The sequence below is a fragment of the Mus musculus genome, chromosome 11, assembly GCF_000001635.26.
Source record: "Mus musculus strain C57BL/6J chromosome 11, GRCm38.p6 C57BL/6J".
Lineage (NCBI taxonomy): Eukaryota > Metazoa > Chordata > Mammalia > Rodentia > Muridae > Mus > Mus musculus.
In genome coordinates, this window is record NC_000077.6 from 65,016,797 (window position 1) to 65,040,636 (window position 23,840).

Sequence of the window (23,840 nt, forward strand, 5' to 3'; positions counted from 1 at the left end):
GCTTTGGTGAAGTGGGGACAGCATGAGATGCAGACACTGAGAGGACTCCAGCTGGGCTTAACATCTGACATCAGAGTTCTTTCTTCCTTCCTGTTATGGTTTGTATAAGCTGGGCTCAGGGAGTGGCACTATTAGAAGGTGTGACCCTGTTGGAGTAGGTGTAGCCTTGTTGACTAGGTGTGTCACCATGGGTGTGGACTTTAATACCCAAGTCCTAGCTGCCTGGGAGTGAGTATTCTACTAGCAGCCTTCAGATGAAGATGTAGAACTCTCAGCTCCTCCTGCACCATGCATGCCTGCCTGGATGCTGCCATGTTCCTGCCTTGATGATGATGGACTGAACCTCTGAATCTGTAAGCCAGCCCCAGTTAAATAATGTCCTTATAAGAGTTGCTTTGGTTATGATGTCTGTTCATAGAAATAAAGCCATAACTAAGACACCTAGCAATAGAGCACAAAAGAGTAACTCCAAGTCCCTCTTCTTTGTGTTGCTTTGTCTAGGGCTCTGACCTGTGAGACCCATCAAGATGGGTTTCTGAGGAAGGGATACAGGCAGCCTAACAGAAGAGGGGCTGAAAATAAGGAGGGGATCCATATAACCCCTCCCAGCATGGTTGGGATGTGTCTTCCCAAGGTCTACCTGCTGAATACCAGACCTTTGGCCTGCTGTCCTCTGGGGAGAAGGTAGAGCCATTAGGAGTTGGTGCCACAGAAGGATGCCATAGAAGACATTTCCTCTTCCTTTGCTGTGACCTTTTATACACTAAGACCCAAAGACAATGGGACCAAACAACACTTTCAATGCTAAAACCATTATCTATGATAAACCTCCCTCAGCCTCAGTTGACTGACTCCAGTATTCAGTTACATTAGCAGAGATCTGACTACCACATCTGTGTTTCAGTGGTCAGCCCAGGACGGCAGGCAGGCAGAGGAGGCAGGGATGAGGACTGTCATCTTGGATGAAAGGATTTCTGGAGAACAAACTGACAGAGGACAGGGGACCCTGCTATGAAGGGATACAACCTTCCTGTCTACAGAATGGTTTGTAAGTTAGAGAGCCCTTTGAGCTTCAGGTGCCTTTGGCCAGTTCTACTTTAGTATGTTTTATGTCTGCAGAGTTAGTCAAAGGCTTTGGCATAGTACAGACAGACAAACACTTCAATTACTTAAGAAGCAAACAACATGCTTGGTCAGAATACCTCCATGGCAGAAAAGTGGGTCCCAGCATAGCACTATTTGAAAGGTTTATTTTGTACATGTCTATGTTTCTGTCTGTGTGTGACACATGAGGGTGCCTATGGAGGCTGAGAGACGGCAGTAAGTCATATGTAACAGGAGATGTACAGGTGGTTATGAGCCAGCCAACCATGCTGGGAATTGAACTCGTGTCCTTTAGAAATGTAGCAACTGCTGAGACATCATCACTCTAGCCCCTGTGCACTGCTCTGGTATCTTAAAGGTGTACATTTGTGTTGGGATGGTCATTAAAAGTACGGTGTATTAATCCTGAGACTCCCTGACAGAGCTGGTAAACTGAGTTGTCTACAAGCTCAGGGTTTGGTTGAGAGAGATCCCACTGGGACCTCAGTTTCTCTCTAGGGGATAGTTGGACTCAGCACCAGCTACATTCCAAGACTGAATGCTCTCAGAGACACAGGAGGAAGCTACAGGGCTAGGCTTCCAAGTGCCAGAACAGGCACACATTCTGCTTCTCAGCCATATGCCACTGATGATGCCAACACTATGCAAGGACAACTAAAGTGTCCGCTGCCATCTTTCCTGCAGTGCTATTCATTGGCAGCTTCAGCAAATGGTTGTACTAGGCTTCTGCAGCAGCTGTGACAGGCACCACAAAATAGACAAATGGCAGATACACACAGACTGTTCTGGAAGCTGACTCTGGACTCTATTCTATGATGCATTCAGCAACAGCAGGGCTGTGGTCCCTTCAGGGACTCCAGGAGATGTGTTCTATTCCTGCCCCAGCTTCTGGTGTCAGCTACCCTTCATTTCTCTGCTCCATCTTCACAGCTATAGTGTAGTGAGTTTCTCCACCTCCATCCTGTAAATGATGTCCTTTAGGGACCACTGAGAAGCCAGTACAACTTCTAACTTTGATCACTAATGCAAAGACTTTTTTTTTCTTCAAGAATAAAGTAATATATAGAGGTGTCAGGTTTGGGCACTGTATCTGTTGGTGGCCATCACCCTGCATGTTATGATGAAAACCACAGGTTTTTTGAACTCTTGGCTTACTGAAGACATTCCACTTGTGTTATGAATCAGAAATGGCTTCAGGACTAGGCCCGTAAAGAGCAAGCTGTCTTACGTGACATTTAGGATTTAGAAGCTCTTGACACTGATGGAACACTTGCCACTTCTGCCCGATTTTATCCGGTTTATCAGTCCCAACTTTTCTTTATGATTTTTTAAAATAACAGCTCTATTGGTATATACTTTACACTTTCTTTTTATCTTGAGCAAAAACCTCCAACGATATCTATTGAATGTGTCTATACTTCAGTGGGCAACTTAAAGGCTTTAACAGTTTTCTCAGGATATTTTAAAAGCTCAGAGGCGGGGACAGATGTCAAGAACTAGCGAACACTGGTGGTGCTCAGTGGATACACCGTGTTCTCCTCGCCCTCAAACAACAACCGCAGGCTCCTCTTTCTTCCAGAGTTCAAAAGTGACCATAGTACTGAGAAATCTGTTACTGGGCAATTTCATTTTTGTCTAAACATCACAGAGTGAACTATGCTGGCTGGAGCACCATCATGACATTATCTCATATGATAGTCAAATATGTGAGCTACCACTGCCGAAATGTCATCTGGTGATTCGTGGCTTCACACCATGCCCTGTCAGACAGCTCTTTGAGGGTTGGCTTAAGCTACATTCTCTATGGAATACAAATTTTAAAACACACACAATACATTTCATGTATTTCAGTAATATGCAGACTCACAGGGTAGATGGCAGAAATAAAATTTTGATTTTTATAACTTTAAATTGTGTATGTGTGCATGCAAATGCACCACAGTACATATGTGGAGATCAGAGGACAACTTGTGTGAGTTAAGTTCTCTCCTTCTACCGTGTAAGACCTGGGCATCAGCCTCATGTCATCAGATTTGGCAGAAATGCCTATACACACCGAGCCTCACACAGGTCCTAACTTTGGATCAGTATGGACCACACACTGGACAGTTTATCCACAGTATTCTCAAGCAGAGAGGTAGCATCAGCTTAAGATGCCATTGGCCAAGCTTCTTCCACACTTGTACACTGGAGGGGGACAGGAGAGTTGGAAGAGCCCAGTGGCTCTGAGGCATTTTCTTAAGGCTCGGCCAGCACCAGCATCTACCTGTGAGGGCATCTTGCAGCTTGGCAAGGGGTCATGTGGGAACTGGACTGCTATTTGGAATGGAGTTTAAAAGCATTGCCCAATATGCTTGGCAGTTTTCTGTCTCTCGAACATTCTAGTTTTGCTACTTCTTCTTTTCTTTTCTTTTGATAAAGTTACGATTTTTCTCTTCTACATTTCAATATCTGAGAGTTTCTGTTCTCCCCTCCCTGCTACATAGTGAACAACACACAAGCACACCACATACGCTAATAACCCCGTGCACATCACCATGATCTTCGTGGAGTAAGGTCACAAGCAGGGTCCCGCCCCCCCCCCCCACACACACACACACACACAGAGCAGGACACAGGCTTAGGCCTCCTCTGCAAATGTACTCAGAGCAGGAGGAGGAGGGACAGTGTGACTCCCACTCTTCCACAGGTCCCCCAAGGCCTTTTGGCATTTGCCTTAACACGCTCTGGTGGTCCCTGAGGGAAGGGGATGGTAGGGCTGCTTCCTATCACCTGGGATTTGGATATCCTGACTTGGTGTGCCACGTTCCCTCCCTGAAGGAGCAGTTGTAGAATGTGATTGTGTGTGAGTATTCAATTCCCAATCACATTTCACTTAATTGACTGACTTGACAAACCATGGTAATCCACTCTCACAACAGGTGCACTGACACCCTCAGTCGGGGAGCTGGACTCTCCTCAGACCTAGAGTCTGAGGCCATTGAGTGGCTGCTTACCATGCCTTGCTGGAGTGAGTTATGTAACCTGCTTATGCCTCTGTTGCTTACTGAGGCAATCGTGTTGTGTAATTAAACATTATGTAAACTGATTTAATGGGAGCGTGGAGTGGCTGCTCCTCCGCATGCTTACATGCTAAGCTGGGTATATTTGAACTGCATTCAAGTAGGCAGACCCTGGGGAAAACCCTAGAAAACCTGTATGCATGGGCCACTGCTAGGTTCAGGGTTTCTTTCCAGTCTCACAGAGAAAGTCACTCATCAATGGTGCTGCATATGGGAGCTTAAGGTGGCAGATGAACAGGTCTACAATGAAAGTGAAGCCAACGAAGAGGCAGGAGTGGCCACACTTTTATACATGTTGGGCTTTTGGAAATTCTACAGTACTGAGATTTGTCTTCACCTACGCAAAGTGTGACCTGTGTCACTGGGCCACACTCCTAGCTACACGTGGGTGAATCCTAAGTCAAGACAAAGAGCTTGTGGGCTGGGAGTGTGGCTCAGCTGCCAGAGGGTGAATCTATCATTCACAAAGCTCTGAGTTCAATCCCCAGCACTGCCTATAACCAGGTATATGGATACACACCTAGAATACCTGTATTTGGGAGATGGAGACAGGAGGATTATAAGTTTAATGTCATTCCCTATACAGACAGTGCATGATTAGCCTGGGCTAATATAAGACTATATGTTGAAATAAATAAAACAATAAATTAATGAGGATTATTGTGACTTTTAAAAAAAAATTCCCTTCATTGACCAACATTTCTTTATTTGCTGAGAACTAGTCATACTGATGGCAATCAGGTAAGCTAAGCAGACTCTACTTACCTCTGGCCCCAAAGGGAAGCAGGCCAAAGAAACCTGTCCCAGCACACACAGACAAAAGCATCCGGAATGAGGTCCCAAATGAATTGCTACAAGCCACCTCAAGTGTCTTAGTAAGTACCGCCTTCCTGTCGATTCTGGTTTTCCTAAATACACCCTCCCCTACATCAGTTTTCCCAATACTATATACTATATAGAAGGGGCGCTAGCTCATACCCATCCTTCTTGTAAAACTCCAGCATCATGTTGTCTGTGGCAACACTGAGGGGCCGGCGGGCCTGCTCTGGCTGGCGCCGGTCAGCAGGGTCCATGTCTGGGGAGGGCATTGAGCTGTAGTTGGCATTGTGGTTCACGTGGACTGGACTCCCGTAACTGCCTGTGAGGTTGAACTCTATCTCTGCAAGGAAAAAGAATCAGTGTCTGTCATCTCTCGTGAGGGCACACACTTCCGAGACAGAGAGACGCTCACGTGCTGCCTCTAGAAAAAAGTCACCTCATGGTCCATACCAGCTAACCTGTTGATATCAACTCTCCATACTGACCAGACAACAAAGAGACTTATGTGACGGGCAGATTGGCCTTTAAGAGAGGGAGATAACCAGGTCAGTCTTGACTGCTGGGGTCCTGGCTTTAGTAGCATTTTGTCCTCACACGGGTTAGTGGTGACTGACAGCTAAAAGCTCACCCGCAACACTCAGTACACAGGACGAGCAGGAGCAACATGTTGTTGTTTTAACCACCATGACTACAACTGTTGTCTCCATAAAACGATCACCACAGGGAACCACTCGTGCAAGGATGCTTCTGTGGCTCAGAACATCTTGTAGATTCCCTAGTAAAAAGCTGCCTTAAGTGCCTAATTACAAACCAGGCACAAAAAAGCAAGTCACTGCTTTGGAAGCCCTGCTTCTCTGTGCTGAGGGGCAGCTCAAAGAACATCCTTTAAGACAGTGGCATCCAGGTGATGGCTGGACCCTGAACTGAAGCGCTCCCCACTCCTTCCCTACCTTCCACTGTAACATCAGGTTCAGCCACCCTCTGCATTTGGAAAGTGGGGAGTTTGGAGCTAAGGAGCACTCTATTTTGGGCCAGTTTCCACATTGTGTAGGTGTGAATAAACCACAGTGTAGCTGTTGGGTCAGGAGAATCGGACCTACTCAGTACCAGGCACGGATGTGTGGATGATGGAAATGTCTCCCGGGTCGGAATAGAGAAGGGAGCAGCCGAGGCTTTACTCCAGTGCCAGCTGCATCTGTGGGTAAGTGTGTGCGGGCGGAGTGTGAAGAAAGCCATCCAAAGCCTGGGTGCACACCCCTGGCTTCCCAGGCGTCAAGCTCACAGTGCACTTCTTGTCCCCACGTCTGCCCCTCTGCCCCTTAGATGTGAATGCTGAAACATTACCTCCAGGGAAGAACCAGTCTGCGTGCTGGATAATGGGCTCGATGATGCCAACGATCTGCAGGGAAACTGTGGTCATCATCTCGGTGATGTTCCTGTAAACGGAGCAGAGCAGTGGGGTTAGCAGCGGAGGCAGGGGGACAGCTGCATAGTCCTCTGGGCACTGGAATTCTGCAGGCCCAGGTCTTCAGCTGCTTTCCAGAAGCTTTGTGGACAGCATCACTCCTGGTGACTACCAAATACCCGTAAGTGCTTCTTCAGCACAGGGTAGCTTGTCTGCTTTAAAACACTGCTGCCTCTTGCAGACAAGTCTCCACCCTTTCAAGTCTAGATGCCTGGACTTCTTGCAAAATGCTCTCTTCTGTCCCTTGCCCTCCTCTGTCATGCTCCATACTAATTTAGGTTAGTCACAGAAGACCACACTCAGACCCATTGCTCTGAGCCTGTCAGTGAGGAAGATCCATAGAATTATGTTCCTCCTCCTGGCGCCAAGAGAAAGGAACAGGCTAAGATGTGTTAGAGATGGGTTTTAATGCTTTGATTTAATAGGGAATCTGTGTGTCCAAACACTGAAGGTTCTTCTCTCCAATTGGCTTTTGATCAATAAAGATGGCAGGGGCCAATGGTTGGACAAAGGGAGATGAGGCACGACCTTTATATTTGCACAGGCTAGGAACTAGGAAAAAGGAGATAGAGAATCGCCATGACTTTGGGGAGAAGGACAGGACATAGGAGCTTCAGGAGAGAAGGCCAACCGGCCATGTCAGAATTTGGGTGAGTGGCCACTGGCCACTTCTCCAACTGGACCTGGGGTAGCCAGGGAAGGTTTAGGAGTGTCCAGCCTTTGAGGTAGCCACGACATTTTAAAATGAACTGGTGTGTGTTTGTGTGTATCTGTGTGTCTTCCATTGGAGAATCCAGCTCCTGGGCGAGTGTGAGCTTGCAACCCCGCTGGGAAGCAAAGCAGTGTAGTCCAAACTCACTGCTACAGAGATGACTCAGGGCCCAGGTCTCCTGCCCTACAGCCCATGCCTGGCACCCTAGGGGGCCTCTCCTTCCTGTACTCACCCCTCTGACTGTGGCCAAAGGAGATTGGGTCCCAGGACAATTGCCATGTTACTGGGAGTCATCTTGTTTACATCCTGATATTCAGACAGTTTCGATAAAAATTTGATCAAGTATCTGAAAGGCAATGAGAAGAGTCAGGTTTAACTGGGGCTTAACACTAGCCACTGTCTCGCAGGACCGAATAGAAACTTCTCTCCCGTAGCGCGTTCTTGGCAAGGAGACTCATTCTCTTCCCCAAAGCAGACAGACCCAGAACTCACCCACTTAGATGCTCACATCTACTCCAGTGAACAACCAGTAAGAAACCATCTGTCCTTGTGCCTCAGGTACAGGATGCCCAAGGGGTGTCTCTCACCATACCCTATTACCTCTCATACTCACTGTATAACAAAGCGTCTGTGGATATCCACAGACCGGGGCCTTATGAACACTGACTCAGCCTTCTTGGAAAGCTCCAATGAGACCCAGCAATCCCACTGGTAGGAACACACCCAAGAGAAATACTCCCACGCACAAGGTGCTAAACAGACATCCGGAGAGGCATTATTTGTGGTATTCTTACAGCTGAGACCACGCAGATGCCCTTGGAGTGAATGAGTGTATTTAGAATGTTACTAATGCATAAAAAAGAATGGAGACTTGACACTTTCTGCCATGTGGGAAGGCCTGGAAATGTGGCAATGGAAAGGAGACAGAAAAGGCTACACAGTGCAGTTCTACTCCATTATGTGAAATACCCAGAACAGGGAAGTGCGCCATGCAAGAGGCTGGATTAGGGGCTGCTGGACTCAGCTGGGGTGGTGAGGAATGGCTGCAGTGGGAACTGGGTTTCTTTGGGCAGTGATAAAAACACCCCCAAACCAGATATTATTAATGGGTACACAGCTATGAGAATGTAGACTCAATCCCAAATGTCACCTTTAGAAAGACACAGTGGTGTGTGACTGATGCCTCGATCACATTAGTTTTTAACAATGAGAATGAAGGAGCTGTGCATAAGGTAAACATCCAAGAGCAGCTTGGGCATGCCACACTGAGAATATGCTGTCCTCCATAGAGGCCCCAGGGCCTCTGGACTCCTAGCTACAAAAGGCTGTCATCCTCCCTTGCGTCACAACAAAGGAAGTTCCTTGGAGGATTTTAACTCTGTTTCCCTCAGCCCAGCAGAGAGTGCACCAGCCTTGGGGGTGGAGTCTAACCGGGTAGTAGCCACTGTATTCCTGTAGCAGCTCTACCCACAGCCTCTCCTGACACATTCCAGGTCTGGAATAGGATGTGGGCTGTCTGAGAAAAGTTGAGGAACCCTTGCCAGTGGCTGAGGGTTGGGATCGCCAACATGTAGTGCGTTTTACACATTTGACTTGTATCTGGGTACTTTTAAGTGCAGATTTAATAAAATATACCTATAGTTCACTTTGTCCATTTGTAGGGGTATACCGATATATGATAAGGTACACTCACATTGTTAGGCAACCATCACAATCATCTACCTACCCCCCAGGACCATTTGACCTTTTCAAATTGAGATTGTACACATTAAACAACCCCTGCATTGTCCACGGCTCAGCCCTGACAACCAACCATCTTCAGTACCTATGACCCCAGTTTCTCTCAGCATCTCTTATACATGGAACCAAACCTTTTTGTCCATGTCACCATAAGAACCACAGTTCTACCGTATGTGTATAACACAATGGATTTATCCATTTATCTGCCTAAGTACACTTAGGTTGTTTTCCCTCTGGCTACTGTGAATCTCGCTGCTATGAATGTAGGCGCATACATATCCAGTCTCCGCTTTCAACTCTTTTGGGCATATGCTCTGAAGTGGAGCTGCCACATCCTATGGTAACTCAGGATTTAGTGCTTAAGGAACAGCTGTACTATCCACTCTAGGGATTTTTAACAGGGGAACAAAAATTATCAGGTAGATAGAAACACAAGTTGAAACCAAAAGCCTACATCCTAAGAAACAGGAAGGAGAGGAAGCAAACAGGAGAGAAAGAGGGCAGGGCTAGGAACAGAAGCCAAGCGTGGGGAAGGACCTGCAGCAGAGAGGAGCAAGAAGGTAAGTGACTCCTGGAAAAGGCAGACAAATGTATGCGTGAGGTTCTCTCCCTCACTGCCCTGCCTGTGATTAGCTCAAGGTGACATTTGCCTCCTCCAGCTCCAGAGTAGGTCAGCCACTCCTACGAGTCTTCAGATCTCAAATATTGTAGGTGGTCTGCATTACTCCTTATTCTTTCACAAACTGAGAAACCGTCATAGACTTAGCCAATGGCTGTTGTTGGGGAGCCCCTGGTAATACTGGCTTCTGTCCCTTACCAGCAAAACCTATCAACATGTCCCCTGCCTATCTTATCTCATATGCTGTTTGAAGCTTAAAATGGACCATGCATGCTAACAGCACCATGTATACTAACAGTACCACAAGGTGCCCATGTATGCTAACAGCACCATGTATGCTAACAGTACCATGCATGCTAACAGCACCATGCATGCTAACAGAATCACAAGACGCCCATGTATGCTACTTTCCATGACCTTTATCCAGGGAGCTGGGCAGCTGGGCTTGCATGAGCCCCTCCACTTTCTCCTTTCCCTACTACTTACTTGATGTTGTTATGGTTGGCCTTGGGCAACTTCTCACAAGCATTCCAGAGAGCCTGAAGTCTCTTGTCTTGCTCCTGGATACTGGGAAATTGACAGGAAAAGCCATTGGTTGAACAGGAATGGACGTAGCACTGGTCACCAATCCTAACCACTCTTTACCATGGACCCTGGAGGCAATCACTGCACGTTATTATACTTAAAACACGTGGCTGTTATCATTTCTCCTTCTGCTCTCCTCCAGTCCTGCCCTCCTCTACTTTCACAGAACTCCATCTACACGGATCATGGGTCTCAGGTGACAAACTGAACAGGCTGACAGTGAGGTCAAGAGGCTAGACAGTTGTGGAGCCAGGGCTCTGGGGTTATTGGGAGAACACAGGACACAAGCTGGGGGAGACCGACCCAGTTGTGTGCTGTAACCTACAGATCAGATCAATAGACATTAGTCACTGCATATTAAATTTCTCCATATCTGACACAAGCTAAATGTCCAACAGATAACTTGAATAAATAGGGTACAAAGACATAAATAAATCCAACTTTTCAAAACTTTTAACTTCAGCAAGCAGACAATTTCCACTAGCTAAAAGGCTTTCCATGACATACTACAATTTCCTCAATCTCTCAGAACCAAATCATTGGTCTTATTCATAGGACTAAGTTTTATAGAAATCTATACCCAGGCCTACATGGTAAGAAAAGTCTGATGCCAGAGATCTCAGAGGATCCAGAAGATCCAGAGAGTAAACTGCAGCAGGGTGAGGCCCACACCGAAGGGGTGGCCATCCCCTCCCTTTATACGCCACTGTCATTGCTGGGTGTCCCTAGGGTCCTTCTACTGATCTTAACCTTCAGAAAAAAGCTCCTTATATGAGCAGGAAGGAACAGGACATACATATTTATGTGATGCTTGGTTAAAGTAGGTCTTGGCTGGGAAGCCATGAAGTAGGCCTTCCACGCCCTGGCCTGGTGGTAACTCTGTCCTCACAGAGCTGGTGTGAACACTCTGAACTGGAGGATGATCCAAGCGCCTGGCCCCGCTGCTGGTTCATGCAAGGTTCTGTCCTGTGCAAGGCACTTTCTGTGGCAACCAGTCAGCCCCACGTACTCTTCTGTTCTTCAACTTTCCCTAAGGCACAGTCTGGGAAGGTACTGTTTCCCGCTAACATCTAGCACTGCGCCTGGCAGAGCAGACTGAGCTGTAACGGGGCCACTGTGCTAAAAAGTCACAGAAGCAAAGTGAACCATGAAAACGGGGGCTCGTTTTCCTAAAGCAGTCATTTGCCAAGAACCAGTCCTAGGAAGCCGGTGCTGCTGAGCTGGTAGGATCACCCACTCTGCCTCACCCCTTTGAGGAGTCCCTTTAAAACCATGACTTTTGTTGTTTCTGTCTCTTCCGGCTTCTCTGCCTGCAGAGCTAGCTAGCTAACCCCTCCTACTTAATTCACGGGAAGAACTCATTCCACTTTATGCAATCAAGTGCTGCTCAGTTATAAAGTGGGAAATGAAAGCCATTGGATTTTTAAGCTGAATTTGTCTTCTGACAAAGGGCAGATGGCACTTGACCTTTCAAGAAATGTAAGTCAACAGACATATATTAAAATGAGTCCCTCTGTGCCTGGAACTACCCTATGAGCTGGGAAGAAGCCCTCAGAAGAGTTCCTAACCTATCAGCTATATACCAACAAGCCTAGATGTCCAGACTCTCCCTGGTGCAGAAGCAACAGGGAAGAGGGAGGGAGGCTGCCAGGGAAGGTTTCTCTGAGGAGGTGACATTTAAAGTGAGGCAGAAGGTATCCACGGGGCAGAGGTCTCTCGGGAATCAGCCAGTGCTCCTGTCCTGGTCTCCTGGCCTCCCATCCCTGCTCACACCCGCACCATACTCTGAGACGACATGCTCTCCCATGGAGGCTACCAAGCTTCCCAAAACGCCTGCTCAGTCACAGTCAGTCTACACTGTCCTGATACGTACGCTTTCATTTCAGAGAGTACATTTTATTTATATTCTCACTATTTCATACACAGACATAATACATGGTAGTTACACCTGTCTCTACGACCCCACCCCATTCCTCTAGAACCCTTCCAGCATGATCCCTTCTAGTTGTCATAGCTTATCTTTTTTTTTATTATTATTAGTTTGTAACTCACTGAGTTCAATCAGCTCAGCCTGCTGGAATGTTGCCTATCTTGCTGGCTCAATCTTATATGGTATGCAGTGAATTTGGAGTCTAAGGGCCATGTCCTATCCAGAAGCCGGTATTTCACAGTGACTCCTCCCTACCCTCCAGCTCTTACCCCCTTTCTTTTTCTTCTTCTTTAACGTCCCCTGAGCTTTGTGGAGCAGGTCTGACAGCCTAGGACTAGTTGTGAGTCTTTGCATTAACTGTTGCCCACTGCAGTGAGAAGCCTCTCTGACACTCGTCCTGATCTGGGTTCCTCTTCTCTTTCCTGTCCCACCTGTATCCTGGGTGTCCTAAGTCCCCTCAGATTTGTCTACACCCTGCTGTGTCATCTCGGAGCATAACTGAGTCCAGCTGAGTGCCATCCTGTGTGAAACCTAGCCTCTTCATAGGACCAAGATTAGCCTCTTCACAGGACCAAGGTTAGCCTCTCAGCAGCTTGGGGATTATGAAGATGTAAAACCCCAAACAGTTCAAGCCAGATCTCTGAGAAGCAGGCTCAGATCCTGGTATCTTCTGAAAATTTAACTAAGAGACTTTGATGCTTACAGATGGTAGGGAACATCTCCACTGGGGACAGTCCTTTCTCTACAGGATGAGACCCCGTAAAGCAGTCCCATCATTACCCATGAATCTTCAGCATTAGAAATGTTTATCATCCAGGGCCAGAAACAAGTCCTTGTGCTTCCACGCTTCAGTGTCTGGGAGTCATTGGGACCACTCCTTTCTTCTGGTGGACACCTACCTTTTCAACTGTTAGGTGAATCGGGACCAGAGTGGCTCTCAGCACACTCAGTGCCACCCTTGACTCTTCTCTCTTTCTCTAGTTTCTTAGCAAGAGTTCTCATCTATCCAGTAAAAGCACAAGGCAGTTTCTGTCAAGAGATATGTGCTCACTTCTCACTAGAATCTCTGTCTTGTTCCACAATGGCATAAAGTGCAGTGGCTGCATGCCTGAGTCTAGGGCTGGGCTCACTGGATTCAACCTCTTCTCACTCGTGTGGTAGCTGGCAAGGATCTTGCTGTCCCAGCTCTGCTCCACCTCAGCGTCCTCATTTGAATTGTGAGGAAAACAGCCTAGACCACTTCAAAGAGTTATAAAAATTAGAGGGCTTAAAGATGTTTATCAGCTTAGAACAGTTTCAAGCCTCTAATAATCATTCAACAGATGGTACCATTTATTAAAAGCACCTTGGAACCTGAGACCCTCCTTTGATAGTAAAACACACAGACTATATGTTCACCAAAGTATGACTCCATTCTATTTTGGAAAATAAACACCACCAGACAATTTGACATGAGGCAGCCTTCTCTAACTTGATAGATTTAAGCATGCCCCCATCTTGAGGTGAGCTGGATCTCTTTGAGCTCCCAGTAGTTGAGCAATGAGTAACGAGCAATGCCCATTTGAGGGGACAAGTGTGTTAATGATAAACCTGGTTTGATCACTGCACAATACACCCACACACTGACTCATGACACTTAAGACCTTGTAGATGATATGTCAATAATATGAATTCACTTGTCAGAGCTGAGAAGCTAGGTAGGATGCCTTGGGTGGCCATATCCCATGACCAGATACCTTGGCTCCCAGCCTGTTCTCAGAAAAGTGTTGTCTACCTCGTCTCTCCTACCCACATGATCTCCACTCTGGTCTCCACCATCCCGGCTCTGGTAACAATTCTCCTGCCTCGTGTTTTCTACTTCCTCATTATGGTTGTTTGTATTTTCTTAAGATAGTTCTTAGCCTATGGACAAAGAGAACATTCCCTTGATGAAGCCCACACAAGCAAGGGAAGAGAGTGAGGAGTCACAAAGGCAAGCTTCACTGAGGAGCCCCAGGCTGTGGCTTGCCTTGCCTTTGGGATGCTCTGGCTGCTGGCCTCCTAATTCTGCTCCCTCACCCTGAATCGTGGGGGCACAGATCACATCCACGGCCTGCATCATATGCCTTAGCATTATTAATTCATCGTTGTTAAAATATCCCTGTGACAGATATGGAAAAAGACCCTGAGACTACTCGTCTTCCTCTATCAAAAGAAATCACTGTCCTTACCTAGTTGGGCCTTTCTAGAACCTTCTTTAATGTACACAGATAGGTTCACTCCTAAAGTTCTATGTTATTGAGTGTTAGGTGTCTAGTTTTCTTTAAAAACTCTACCTGGGGGAAGGAAAATGAAGGGGGAAATGATGTAATTACATTATAATCTTCAATATATTTATATATATAAACCACATGTGTCCTCCTTAAGTTGCCAGAGTGGCTCTATCAATTTCTTACTTGCCTCAGAACATGAGGCAATGCCTCTGTCCCTTTCTCAAGAGCCATTAGTAACTGCCCATATAGAGCTGCTGGCAGCGTTCTTGGACATGCTTTTTTGGGAACACTCACCAATAGTCCTTCATGATGGAAAGAAGGCCTGAAGCTGGATCCCAGCTCACAGGCTGTCACACTTCAATGAACCTATACATAGTACAGTTTATCAACTATTTACATGGCATTGGACATTCTAAGTAATCTATGGATGGCACATGAGGGTCTATGCAAACACTATGCTGGCTGCTTTGTATGAGGAACCTAAGCATCTAATGGTCCACAGATACACGGATGATCATCATCCCCATAATCTCAACCCACAGCACAATCCAACACGGGGTACTCACTTAGAAGCCTGGATCCATTCGTCATAGAGTTCAAAGGTCATAAGAGGCTCTGGCAACTCTCGGAGATAAGACTTCAAAGCCCCTGGGCATAAATACAGTAAGCTGTTACAACACAACAGGACAAACCACATCAGCCTACACAGCTCCATTTGGACACGATTCCTTGGACAACACAAGATTAAATAGTGGTTTTCCATGTGAACAGTGGCTAGGCTTCGAGAGTACCTGGGCTGAACATTATATAGCCCTGCCCCTTGTTTTTCACATCACCTTGCCATTGGCTAGCTGTACAGCTAAGGTAGTCTTTCTTCACTGATCAGAACAATCAGGGCCCCAGGTGGACCTCTGAAGCCACTGCTCCAGACACAGAGTCACACACTGCCCTTGCTATCCCTTCCCTGTGAACCCTGGCTCAGAGGTGGAGGGTACTTACCTGCTATGGCGTGGGGGTCAGCCGAGTACTCCTGGACATCCACCACACAGCAGTCCAGAGCAGCTTTCAGCTTCTTCAGCTTGGAGGCTGAGGGGGCTACCCGGAAGAGGCCCTACCGATAGGATGGAGGGGTGAGAGGATGGCCAGCAACTCAGCAGAGGAACGAGAGAAAAGTCAAGAATAGGAAGTCTACCTGCTCCTCCCTCTGGACCACCGTCCTCCAGGACTTCACTAATGCCGTGTTCTGATGTTGCAGCTCCCTACTTTCTTAGGTATCTCCCTCAGACTCGGGCAGCTCAAGAGTCCACTGCGCTGTTCTCAGTGTGGCAGCTCGTGCCTGGTGGCTCACTGAACTGACTGACTAAGTGTACTGCGTATCTGAACCTTGGACTCTCCTGTGCCTGGTTCTTGTTGCACTTAGAGTAAATCTTGGAGAATATGCCTGAGAGCTGTCAAACATGAAGGTTTAATAACTTGAACAAACAAATGTCTGTGGTAAATAGTTGTCAACCTTCAAATGCTGTCACCCTTTAATTCAGTTCCTCATGTTGTGGCGACCCCAGCCATAAAACCTTTTTCATTGCTCCTTCATAACTGTAATTTTGCTACTGTTATGAGCAGTAATATCAGTGTATTCCAGTGGTCTTAGGTGACCCCTGTGAAAGGGTCATTCGACCTCCCCAAAGGGATCATGACCTACAGGTTGAGAAGCACTGGTCCATGCACACATGCAAGTGTGTACTTGAGTACACACTGGGAGGCACAAGAAGAACTAAGTAGCACCCGTGTCCTGAGAAGAAGGGTACATGGCATGGCCTGCAAAGCTCCAGGTTCTGTTCTTAGCATTACTTTGGTGTTACTCCACTTAGGTCCAAATGAGCAGCCTCAGACTATAAAGTGAAACTGGGGTAAATGGGGGTGTTTGAAAGAGAAGATAAATGCAGGTCAGAGTGGGAAGGAAGCCCCAGTCCCAGTACAGTGAAGTGTGGAACCCCCTGGCTTTCTGCCCCCCCCCCCCCCAGACTGAAAAGCAAGCTGGCTGGCCGGCCCTCATTCCTCTTTGGCTTTATGGATTTCCAAGTTCCTTCCAAAGAAAGTGTTCCCAGGTAGCTTCCGAGCTGACAGTATGATGCCTTCTCAGTGGAGGATGCGAGACAAGAGCTCGCGGGCATGTGTGAGGTCATACTAACCAGTGCAGGCAGATGTGTCTGTCAGGCTGCTGTGACAAGGACAGCGAGCTGGAGCACACACAAAGACTGACTTAGGACTTAGAACTCAGAACCATGCAATGACTACTCAGGAAGAGCCAGTAGTGTTGGGGAAGGATAATAAAAAAGAGGAGGGACCAAGCCGTCAAACTCAGTGGTCCTGGCCCTATCTGTATTTTTCCTGTTCTATGGTCTCAGTTGCCCATAGTCATTTGCAGTTTGGAAATACTAAACCAAAAATTCTGGGAAGGAATCACTCATAAACTAAATTCTTTTATTACAACATGTTATTAGAGCCATTGTGTTTTATTATTAATTACTATGAGTCTTTGTGGTCATCTGAATGATAAATGTTTTCATGAGCTTAAACACTTGAGCACTTGGTCCCCAGCACTGTTTGGGGGAGGGTTAGGAGGTGTAGCTTCCCTGGGGAAAGTACATCATTGGAGGCAGGCTTTGAGGGTTTAAAGCTTCATGACACTTCCAGTTTGCTATCTCTGCCTAGTGTTTGCTGTTAAAGATGTAAGCTCTCAAATGTCCTGCCCTGCCACCATGCTGGCCTCCGTGTGCTCGGCCTCACCACTGTGATGGACTCTCATCCCTCTCCTTTCTTGCCTTTGGTTATAGTGTTTTATCAACCAACCAAAGAATAATTAATTAACACAGTCTCTTATTGTACCTAATTTATAAATCTAACTTTCTTATAAGAGTATGCAGACATAGAAGGAACAAAGCGACACATGATTTGATGTTCTTCATGCTTCGGGCATCCACTACCCAGTGCCTTATGGATAAAGGGGGTAGTGTTATGTAGTATAAGCAGCTACATAACACTAAAGGCTGTCTTATTAAAGGGGGATTATGAATATAGCTAGTTAGTTCAGTACTAGTTAGCTAGTTAGTCAGTCAAGAGGTTTTCAAGCCACACTGGAAAAATGCCAACAAAGGCAGAGTGGAGCCTGCACATGGGACACATCCACATACAGGCTGGGGCATAATTCAGGAAGAGCAGACACCATGAGAAGAATCCTCAAAGTCAAAGGTACAGACCGAGGAGTCGATGATTATAATAGAAAACAACCTGACAGGGAGGAGGGCAGAGGCCTATACAAGGGATGTTGTGGCCCCAGGAGCCATGATATGGGACTGCCACCATAGCTGGGTCTGGTAGAGACAAATGGAGCTGGTGCTGGTCATTGGTGGCTTGGAAGATCAATGAGGGTAGTTTGAGCTCTAAGATGATGGGGACTGTGTTTATTTTAATGAGAATGGCTTCCATGGGCTCATATGTTTGAATACGTAGTTCTTAGTTAGTAGAACTCTTTGGGAAGGATTAGGAGGTATGGCATTGTTGGAGGAGATATGTCCGTGGAAGTGGACTTTGGGGTTTCAAAGGCTTCATTCTATTTCCAGTTAGCTCTCCGCTATAGTGGCAGTTTTGGTTTTAAGGTTTCTGAAAAATTTTTAATATAATATATATATAAAATATTTTAAAATATTATAAGAATGTTTTTGTTTTATTTCCAAGTGTTAGATATGGGACTGCTTCAGATTATCCACAGCAGCTGACTATGATTTGCCTCATGCTCTAGCAAGGGCGTTGTTTTGCCAGCTGCAGATAGTTTCTGCAAGGGTGTGATGTTTGGAATTCTGGGGACTTTTCAGAGGGGTATATAAATGCTAGAGCCCAGAGGTGGGTTGGGTTGTTGGCCATGGTTTGATAAGTAGTTATGTGCAAAGAAGAAATAAGGAGAAATCAGATATCCTGATGGTGAAGATCAAACTTGTCCCAAAGAATTTGATGCCCTTAAACAGCAGGAAGTAATCTAATGATCATGTCTCCTTATTTCTGGCCCCCAATCTAATTCAGTTCTTTCCTTTCCTCTCCATCCTTTCTTCTCTCCTATCTAGTGTTAGGCAGTTGAAAGGGTGGAAGAAAGAAGAACCCACAATGTAGTGACAGACAGGCTCCACTCTGCCTCCCGAATGAGGATGTGTGCTCTCAGCTGTTCCTGCTGTCAGGGAACAAGCATGCTCCACCATCAAGGACTCCAACCCTCTGAAAGTAGGAGCCCCACACTAACTACTTCCTCTTATAAATGCCTTGGCCATGGTGTTTTGTCACAGCACTAGAAAAGTCACAAAGAGGCACAGAAGTAATAGCACAAGGAGAGAGAGGGTGAGTCGTGGTTGGCACATGGTAGGAATGTTGAGAGTTTTTTCTTTGGAGTTGTGCTTCATAAAGAAACACAACCAATGGGCTAGGGAGAGGAATGGCAGGCTCCCCTGGGATATAGGGGACCTAGTCTTTTCTAGGTTGAGGAAAAGCTGATCGTATTTGTTCATAAAAGAAAGGAGGTGATGCACAGTGGGAAAAATAAGGCAAAAAGTAGGAGTGGCTCTGTCTAGAGGAAGAGTGTTCCCAGAAGGGCAGAGACCAGAAAGGCAGAGATAAGGCAGGGAACATCAGAGGTCAGTTCACCAACTGACTAGAAACTTGACAATGCTAAAGATGATTGTAATAGCATATAATGAGAATATGGCAGATATAGTCTGCTTCTAAATAACTAAGACAAAAAGTAGTGGGGGTGGAGAAGAACCAAGGTGACAAGGGTTTAAGACTCATTGTTTTTATCTTCCTGTAAGTTTTTCTATAATTAAAAGAAATAATCAAGACTAGATAGCAAGTTCCATACAAGCTTGGCCTATAGGGTGAGATGCTGCCTAAATAAATAGATAAATAATAGTACAAAAAGGAAGGAGGCAAGAAGGGAGGAAGGGAGGGAGGAAGGAAGAGAGAGAGGGAGGGAGGGAGGGAGGGAGGGAGGGAGGGAGGGAGGGAGGGAGACAACAGACAGACCAGAAAAGCCCAATCAGCCTCTTCCATAAGACTTTTTTAAGGACCAAGAAGACCCTTTTTTACATTTTCCACTGGTAACAACTATGAAACTATAACAAGAGTTTTTACCATATAAAGGCACAAACAAAACAAGACTCCATGTTTATTCCCTTTTCAGTGTCTATGGGTACTATAAGGCAATGTGGGCAGGTGAGGGGTACCAGAGGAGGACATGGGGTATTTCTCCTATTGCTCTCTGTCTTAGGCCCTTGAAAAGGGCTCTCTAGCTACACCTAAAACTCACAGCTCTATGGTTAGGAAGGAATCGAGCAAACCCCAGGAATCCTATCTGTGCCCCCTCTTGCCCTAGCACTAGAATTCCAGGAGTGCACATGCAGCCATTTCTTGACGGAACTGTTGGATACCCCAGCTTAGGTCCTCCTGCTTGTATGGCAGATACTTAAGGCAGATAATCCACATTTATCCTTTTCCCCTTTGAAATTTTATGGTTTTTATATTTAGTTTTCCATTTTTAAGATACCACATTTTGGTGGTTAAACATAAAAGACATGCATCCACTGATCATATTTATTATTTATGAGGTGAATTTGATGACCATTTTCAGTCTCAATCCGTATTTTATATTCATATGTGAGATTGTTTAAGCTTTCTCATGGAGATAAAGAAATCCAGGCATCAGCTAGAACTACAACCTAGTTTTCTTCTACTGACCTTCGGGCAATGCCTACTAAGTGGGCTGAGTGATATTAACAAGGGTGGCTATACTGTGAGCAGCCAGGCTCACTATGCAGTGCTGGCTGGCTGGCCTAGAACTTACTATGTAGACCAGTCTCTGCCTCCTGGGATCTGGAATTAAAGGTGTGCACCCCCATGCCTGGACGGCCAGTCTGTACATTGACAGTTGTTATCCTTGACCCATTGCCCAATCCATTTTGTGATTAAGTTGACATTATCATTTAATTCTTCTAGTTCATTATTGGGTAGTGGATGCACAATTTCTTCTTTGTAAGATGCTATGGCTTCTTCATAAAGAACTTGAAAACTCTCACACTGAATCCTGTCTTGTATTCTCTCCTCATTAACCCCCCTTGTTTCAAGTCTTTTTTTTTTTTTAACAATATACCATTACTTCTGAATACAAACACTATATGAATTCAGTGTTCAGGAAAGGACTCATAACCACAGTAATCAACAATAATCCTGCCTTGTCTCATCTGACTCTCTAACTCATCAACAGCTCTATCATTATCTAAAATGAGACAATCATATTATTCATCATAGCCATCATATAAAAACCTGCCCTCCTGGAGCTAAATCAGCCACATTTTTGTACTTCAGTCCTGTTTTTTCCAGCCCCTGGTATTCCAGTGACCAAGATGTTCAGAAGTTTCTTCTCTTCCTCGGCCCTTAGCCTGTCCTATGTGGCCTTGCCCTCAGAGAATACAGCCTGTCTTGGACTAATCATGTTTACTGGATGAATCGTACCTCCTCCCTCTCTTCATCCTCCGTCTTTGCCATGTCTTCATTTCCCTCAGCTGGACTCATCTCTTCCAGTAAGTTTATAAGCCCTCATCCCATTTTTATATTTTTCTCAGTATCAAATGACTCACCTCTTCTAATGAGTTTATGACCTTTCATTCCATGTTTATATTTTGTTTAGTAATAGATAATGAATATATAGCATGCCCTACGCCAATCCAGAGTGGCTGATCAGGCTAAAGAAAAGTGAAGCGAAGATGCTAAAATAGCCTGGAGATAAAACCAAACAAATGACCGACTAGAGGCAGGACAAAGGGTGCCCGCCATCAATTCTTCATAGCTCTTCTTTACAGGATGCTCTGAAAAGAACATTCCAAATGTCCTGATCCGTGAAATTGTGAAGATCTGGACAAAATGGATGGGCAAGAGCGCTATCCTGAAAATCAGAAAAGTTCTAACCCAAAGGTGGAAGAAGAGGAAGAGGAGGGGACCTAGGGAAAGCAAAGGAGGAGGAACAGGAAGGGGGGAGGAGGAGAGAGGAAAACGAAGGGAAGGAGAAGGAAGCAGAGGAAGAGGATAATTAGAGAAGACAAGGAAGAAGAAGGGGAAGTGGGGGAGGAGGAAGAGGGAAATGAAGACGTGGCAAAGAGGGAGGATGAAGAGAGGGAGGAGGTAAGATGAATAGGGTAAGAGCAGCAGCAGAATCTCCAAACCACCCACATTGAATATGAAGAACTGGTGTCTAGAATTTCATCACTCGGCCTTCATGGGCACCTGTTAATCTCCCGTAGTCTGTAAAAGTCAAACTTCTCAAGAGAATGCAGTGCCTATTTAGTATCTGCAGAAGAGACAATATTGCCCAAATTAGCACATGTCTTAATTTAGCGATCTAGGGTGGGGATGCTACTGTGGAGAAGCCCCTGCAGATCCTGCCTCTTAGAAGATCACATCAGCTGGGAGATGGGTGTGGATGCTCTGTGCCTACCTCCTCCTGCATCCCACACTCCAGCAGCATGGTCACACACGCCTCGATAGGGAAGGCGATCTCTCGGCCACTGATCATCAGGTGCTCCTCCAGGGGCTTCCCAAAGGAAGGCTTCTCCACCCAGGCCTCTGGGGAGGGGTGAGCAAGAAAGGGGCCAGTTAGTAGCTTCCCAAGGCCACCTACGACAGACTCTTTCTCCCCTTATCCAGATTCTGCACAGAGTACCAAAGAAACAGGGGGTCCAGATGAGCATTCGCTCTTGTGGCTTAGTGGAAAATGGAAAGGCCTGGAGAGAACTGAACCTGGCAGCACTGGGCTTAATGTGACAGCCATCCGACACACACCCAGCTCACTGCCCGTGAAGTGTGGAGGGATGAGCTCAGCTTTGGGTCACTGGTGAACACCAGCTCAGAGAGGTCTACCAGCTTCTCTAAACACAGCTTTCCCAGGAGAGCAGAGGTGGGGAGAGCTGTTCTCATCCAGGAGGGCAAGCAGGTTCCCCACCCTCCCAGCTCTAAGGGAGGCCTGCACTTACCCTGCTGGGCTTTGATCTGAGGCAACACAGCCTGCAGCAGTGTCAGCGACTTCCTGTGGTACTCAGCTTGCACTTCTATTAGCTGAGAAAACACAAGAACAAACATATTACACTTTGCCAAAGGGAAGCAGCCTTCTACAGAGGCCTCCTTTCTTCGCAAAGGCACTTGCACTTGGGAGGAAGCAGACAGGATAGCCCTCAGCCTCCTCCAGTGCTTCAGCCAGTATGGAAAAGGGGGTCACTCTGCATGGAAACATAGGAGGTAGGAGAACCGGGAAGGAATAGGGGAATCTGCCTGAGCTGGAGCCTGGCTTAGGGAACTTGCTTTGGATCACCTGACCTCACCTGGACCCCCATTCCCTAAGCTGAAGGTAGCAATGAAGGTGCAACAATTGGTGAATATGAATGTAAACAGAAAATACATGCTGAGGTCTGTTTGCCTGTAAGATATACTCGAGTTAGAGCAGTCTGTGTGCGTCCTGACTTCTGCTAGTCACTTGGAACATGTAAGTCCTTAGAAATCATGTGGTTCTACTTCATATATACCCCGAGAGGCACAATGGCTTTGTCTATAGTCACGTGGTCCTGAGAACAAACTCCTTCAAGGTGTTCTTCTCGCCACCCAATCCATTAAAGAAACAACTGCAGCGTTGCTTCGGGCCAAGGAAAACTCATAAGCAAAAATGACTTCATCTATTTTCTGGCTGTCCACCTCCCCCAAACTAAACAAAAGCCTGGCACGGAGCATAAACAATGACAGCACGAGTGTGGGGCAGAAGGAGCCTGGGGCCTGGGAAGCAGCCTGACGAAGCCTGGGCGCTGGGGATTTCGTAAGTCAAGTCCATGGAATGCCTTTGAAAATACACTACTAGTGGCTTAAGTGAGCAATTGGCCTCAGTCTCCCACATGTGACCACTTGGTCCCCAGATGGTAGTGCTGCTTGGGGGTGGTGTTCAGATGGCGGGCCTTGCTGGAGGAAGGGGCAGGCTTGGAGAGGAAAAAGCCTTTCTACTTCCAGTTTGCCGGCTCTGCTTCCTGACTGTATTTGAGGATGTGAGCTCTCGGCTTCTTTCCTGGACCTCCATGCCTGGCTGCTGCCAAGCTTTTCCTCCATGGTGAACCGTGTCTCTCTGGTACCAGAAGTCCCACAGAGACCCTTCCTTGGAGGAGCTGCTTTTGGGCCGTGATGTTTGACAACGGCAACAGAAAATTAATCAATACAACTACTTTGAAGCAGACATTCCGTATAGGAAGTGATACTTAGCAGCTCTATTGTAGGGGTGTGTGTGTGTGTGTGTGTGTGTGTGTGTGTGTGTGTAAGGGTGAACTGCGACAGTCTGTAACCCTATTAATGCAGGAAAGTGCCAGAGCCTGCAGCTGTTCACCCGGTGTACCCCACCGAGCACTTTGTATATCTCAGACCCGGCTGCCTGCTTCTCTTCCTGAGTCACTTCTTTTCTTCTCCCACCAGTCCTTTGGTCATGAA

General features: G+C 46.5%; 1 protein-coding gene across 8 annotated transcripts in view; it reads right to left on the bottom strand.

Moving 5' to 3' along the window:
• Positions 1 to 23,840, bottom strand: part of Arhgap44 (Rho GTPase activating protein 44) — a 160,934-nt gene that overhangs the window by 14,758 nt on the left and 122,336 nt on the right. For all 8 annotated transcript variants that reach the window (XM_006532873.4, XM_017314452.2, XM_006532871.4 and 5 more), the window contains 8 exons: positions 22,355 to 22,436; positions 21,820 to 21,947; positions 15,288 to 15,399; positions 14,855 to 14,936; positions 10,008 to 10,088; positions 7,395 to 7,508; positions 6,330 to 6,421; positions 5,145 to 5,325 (listed from right to left, as the gene is read on the bottom strand). In XM_006532873.4, the coding sequence (XP_006532936.1) occupies positions 5,145 to 5,325; positions 6,330 to 6,421; positions 7,395 to 7,508; positions 10,008 to 10,088; positions 14,855 to 14,936; positions 15,288 to 15,399; positions 21,820 to 21,947; positions 22,355 to 22,436 (872 nt within the window). The remainder of the gene's footprint in view (positions 1 to 5,144; positions 5,326 to 6,329; positions 6,422 to 7,394; positions 7,509 to 10,007; positions 10,089 to 14,854; positions 14,937 to 15,287; positions 15,400 to 21,819; positions 21,948 to 22,354; positions 22,437 to 23,840) is intronic.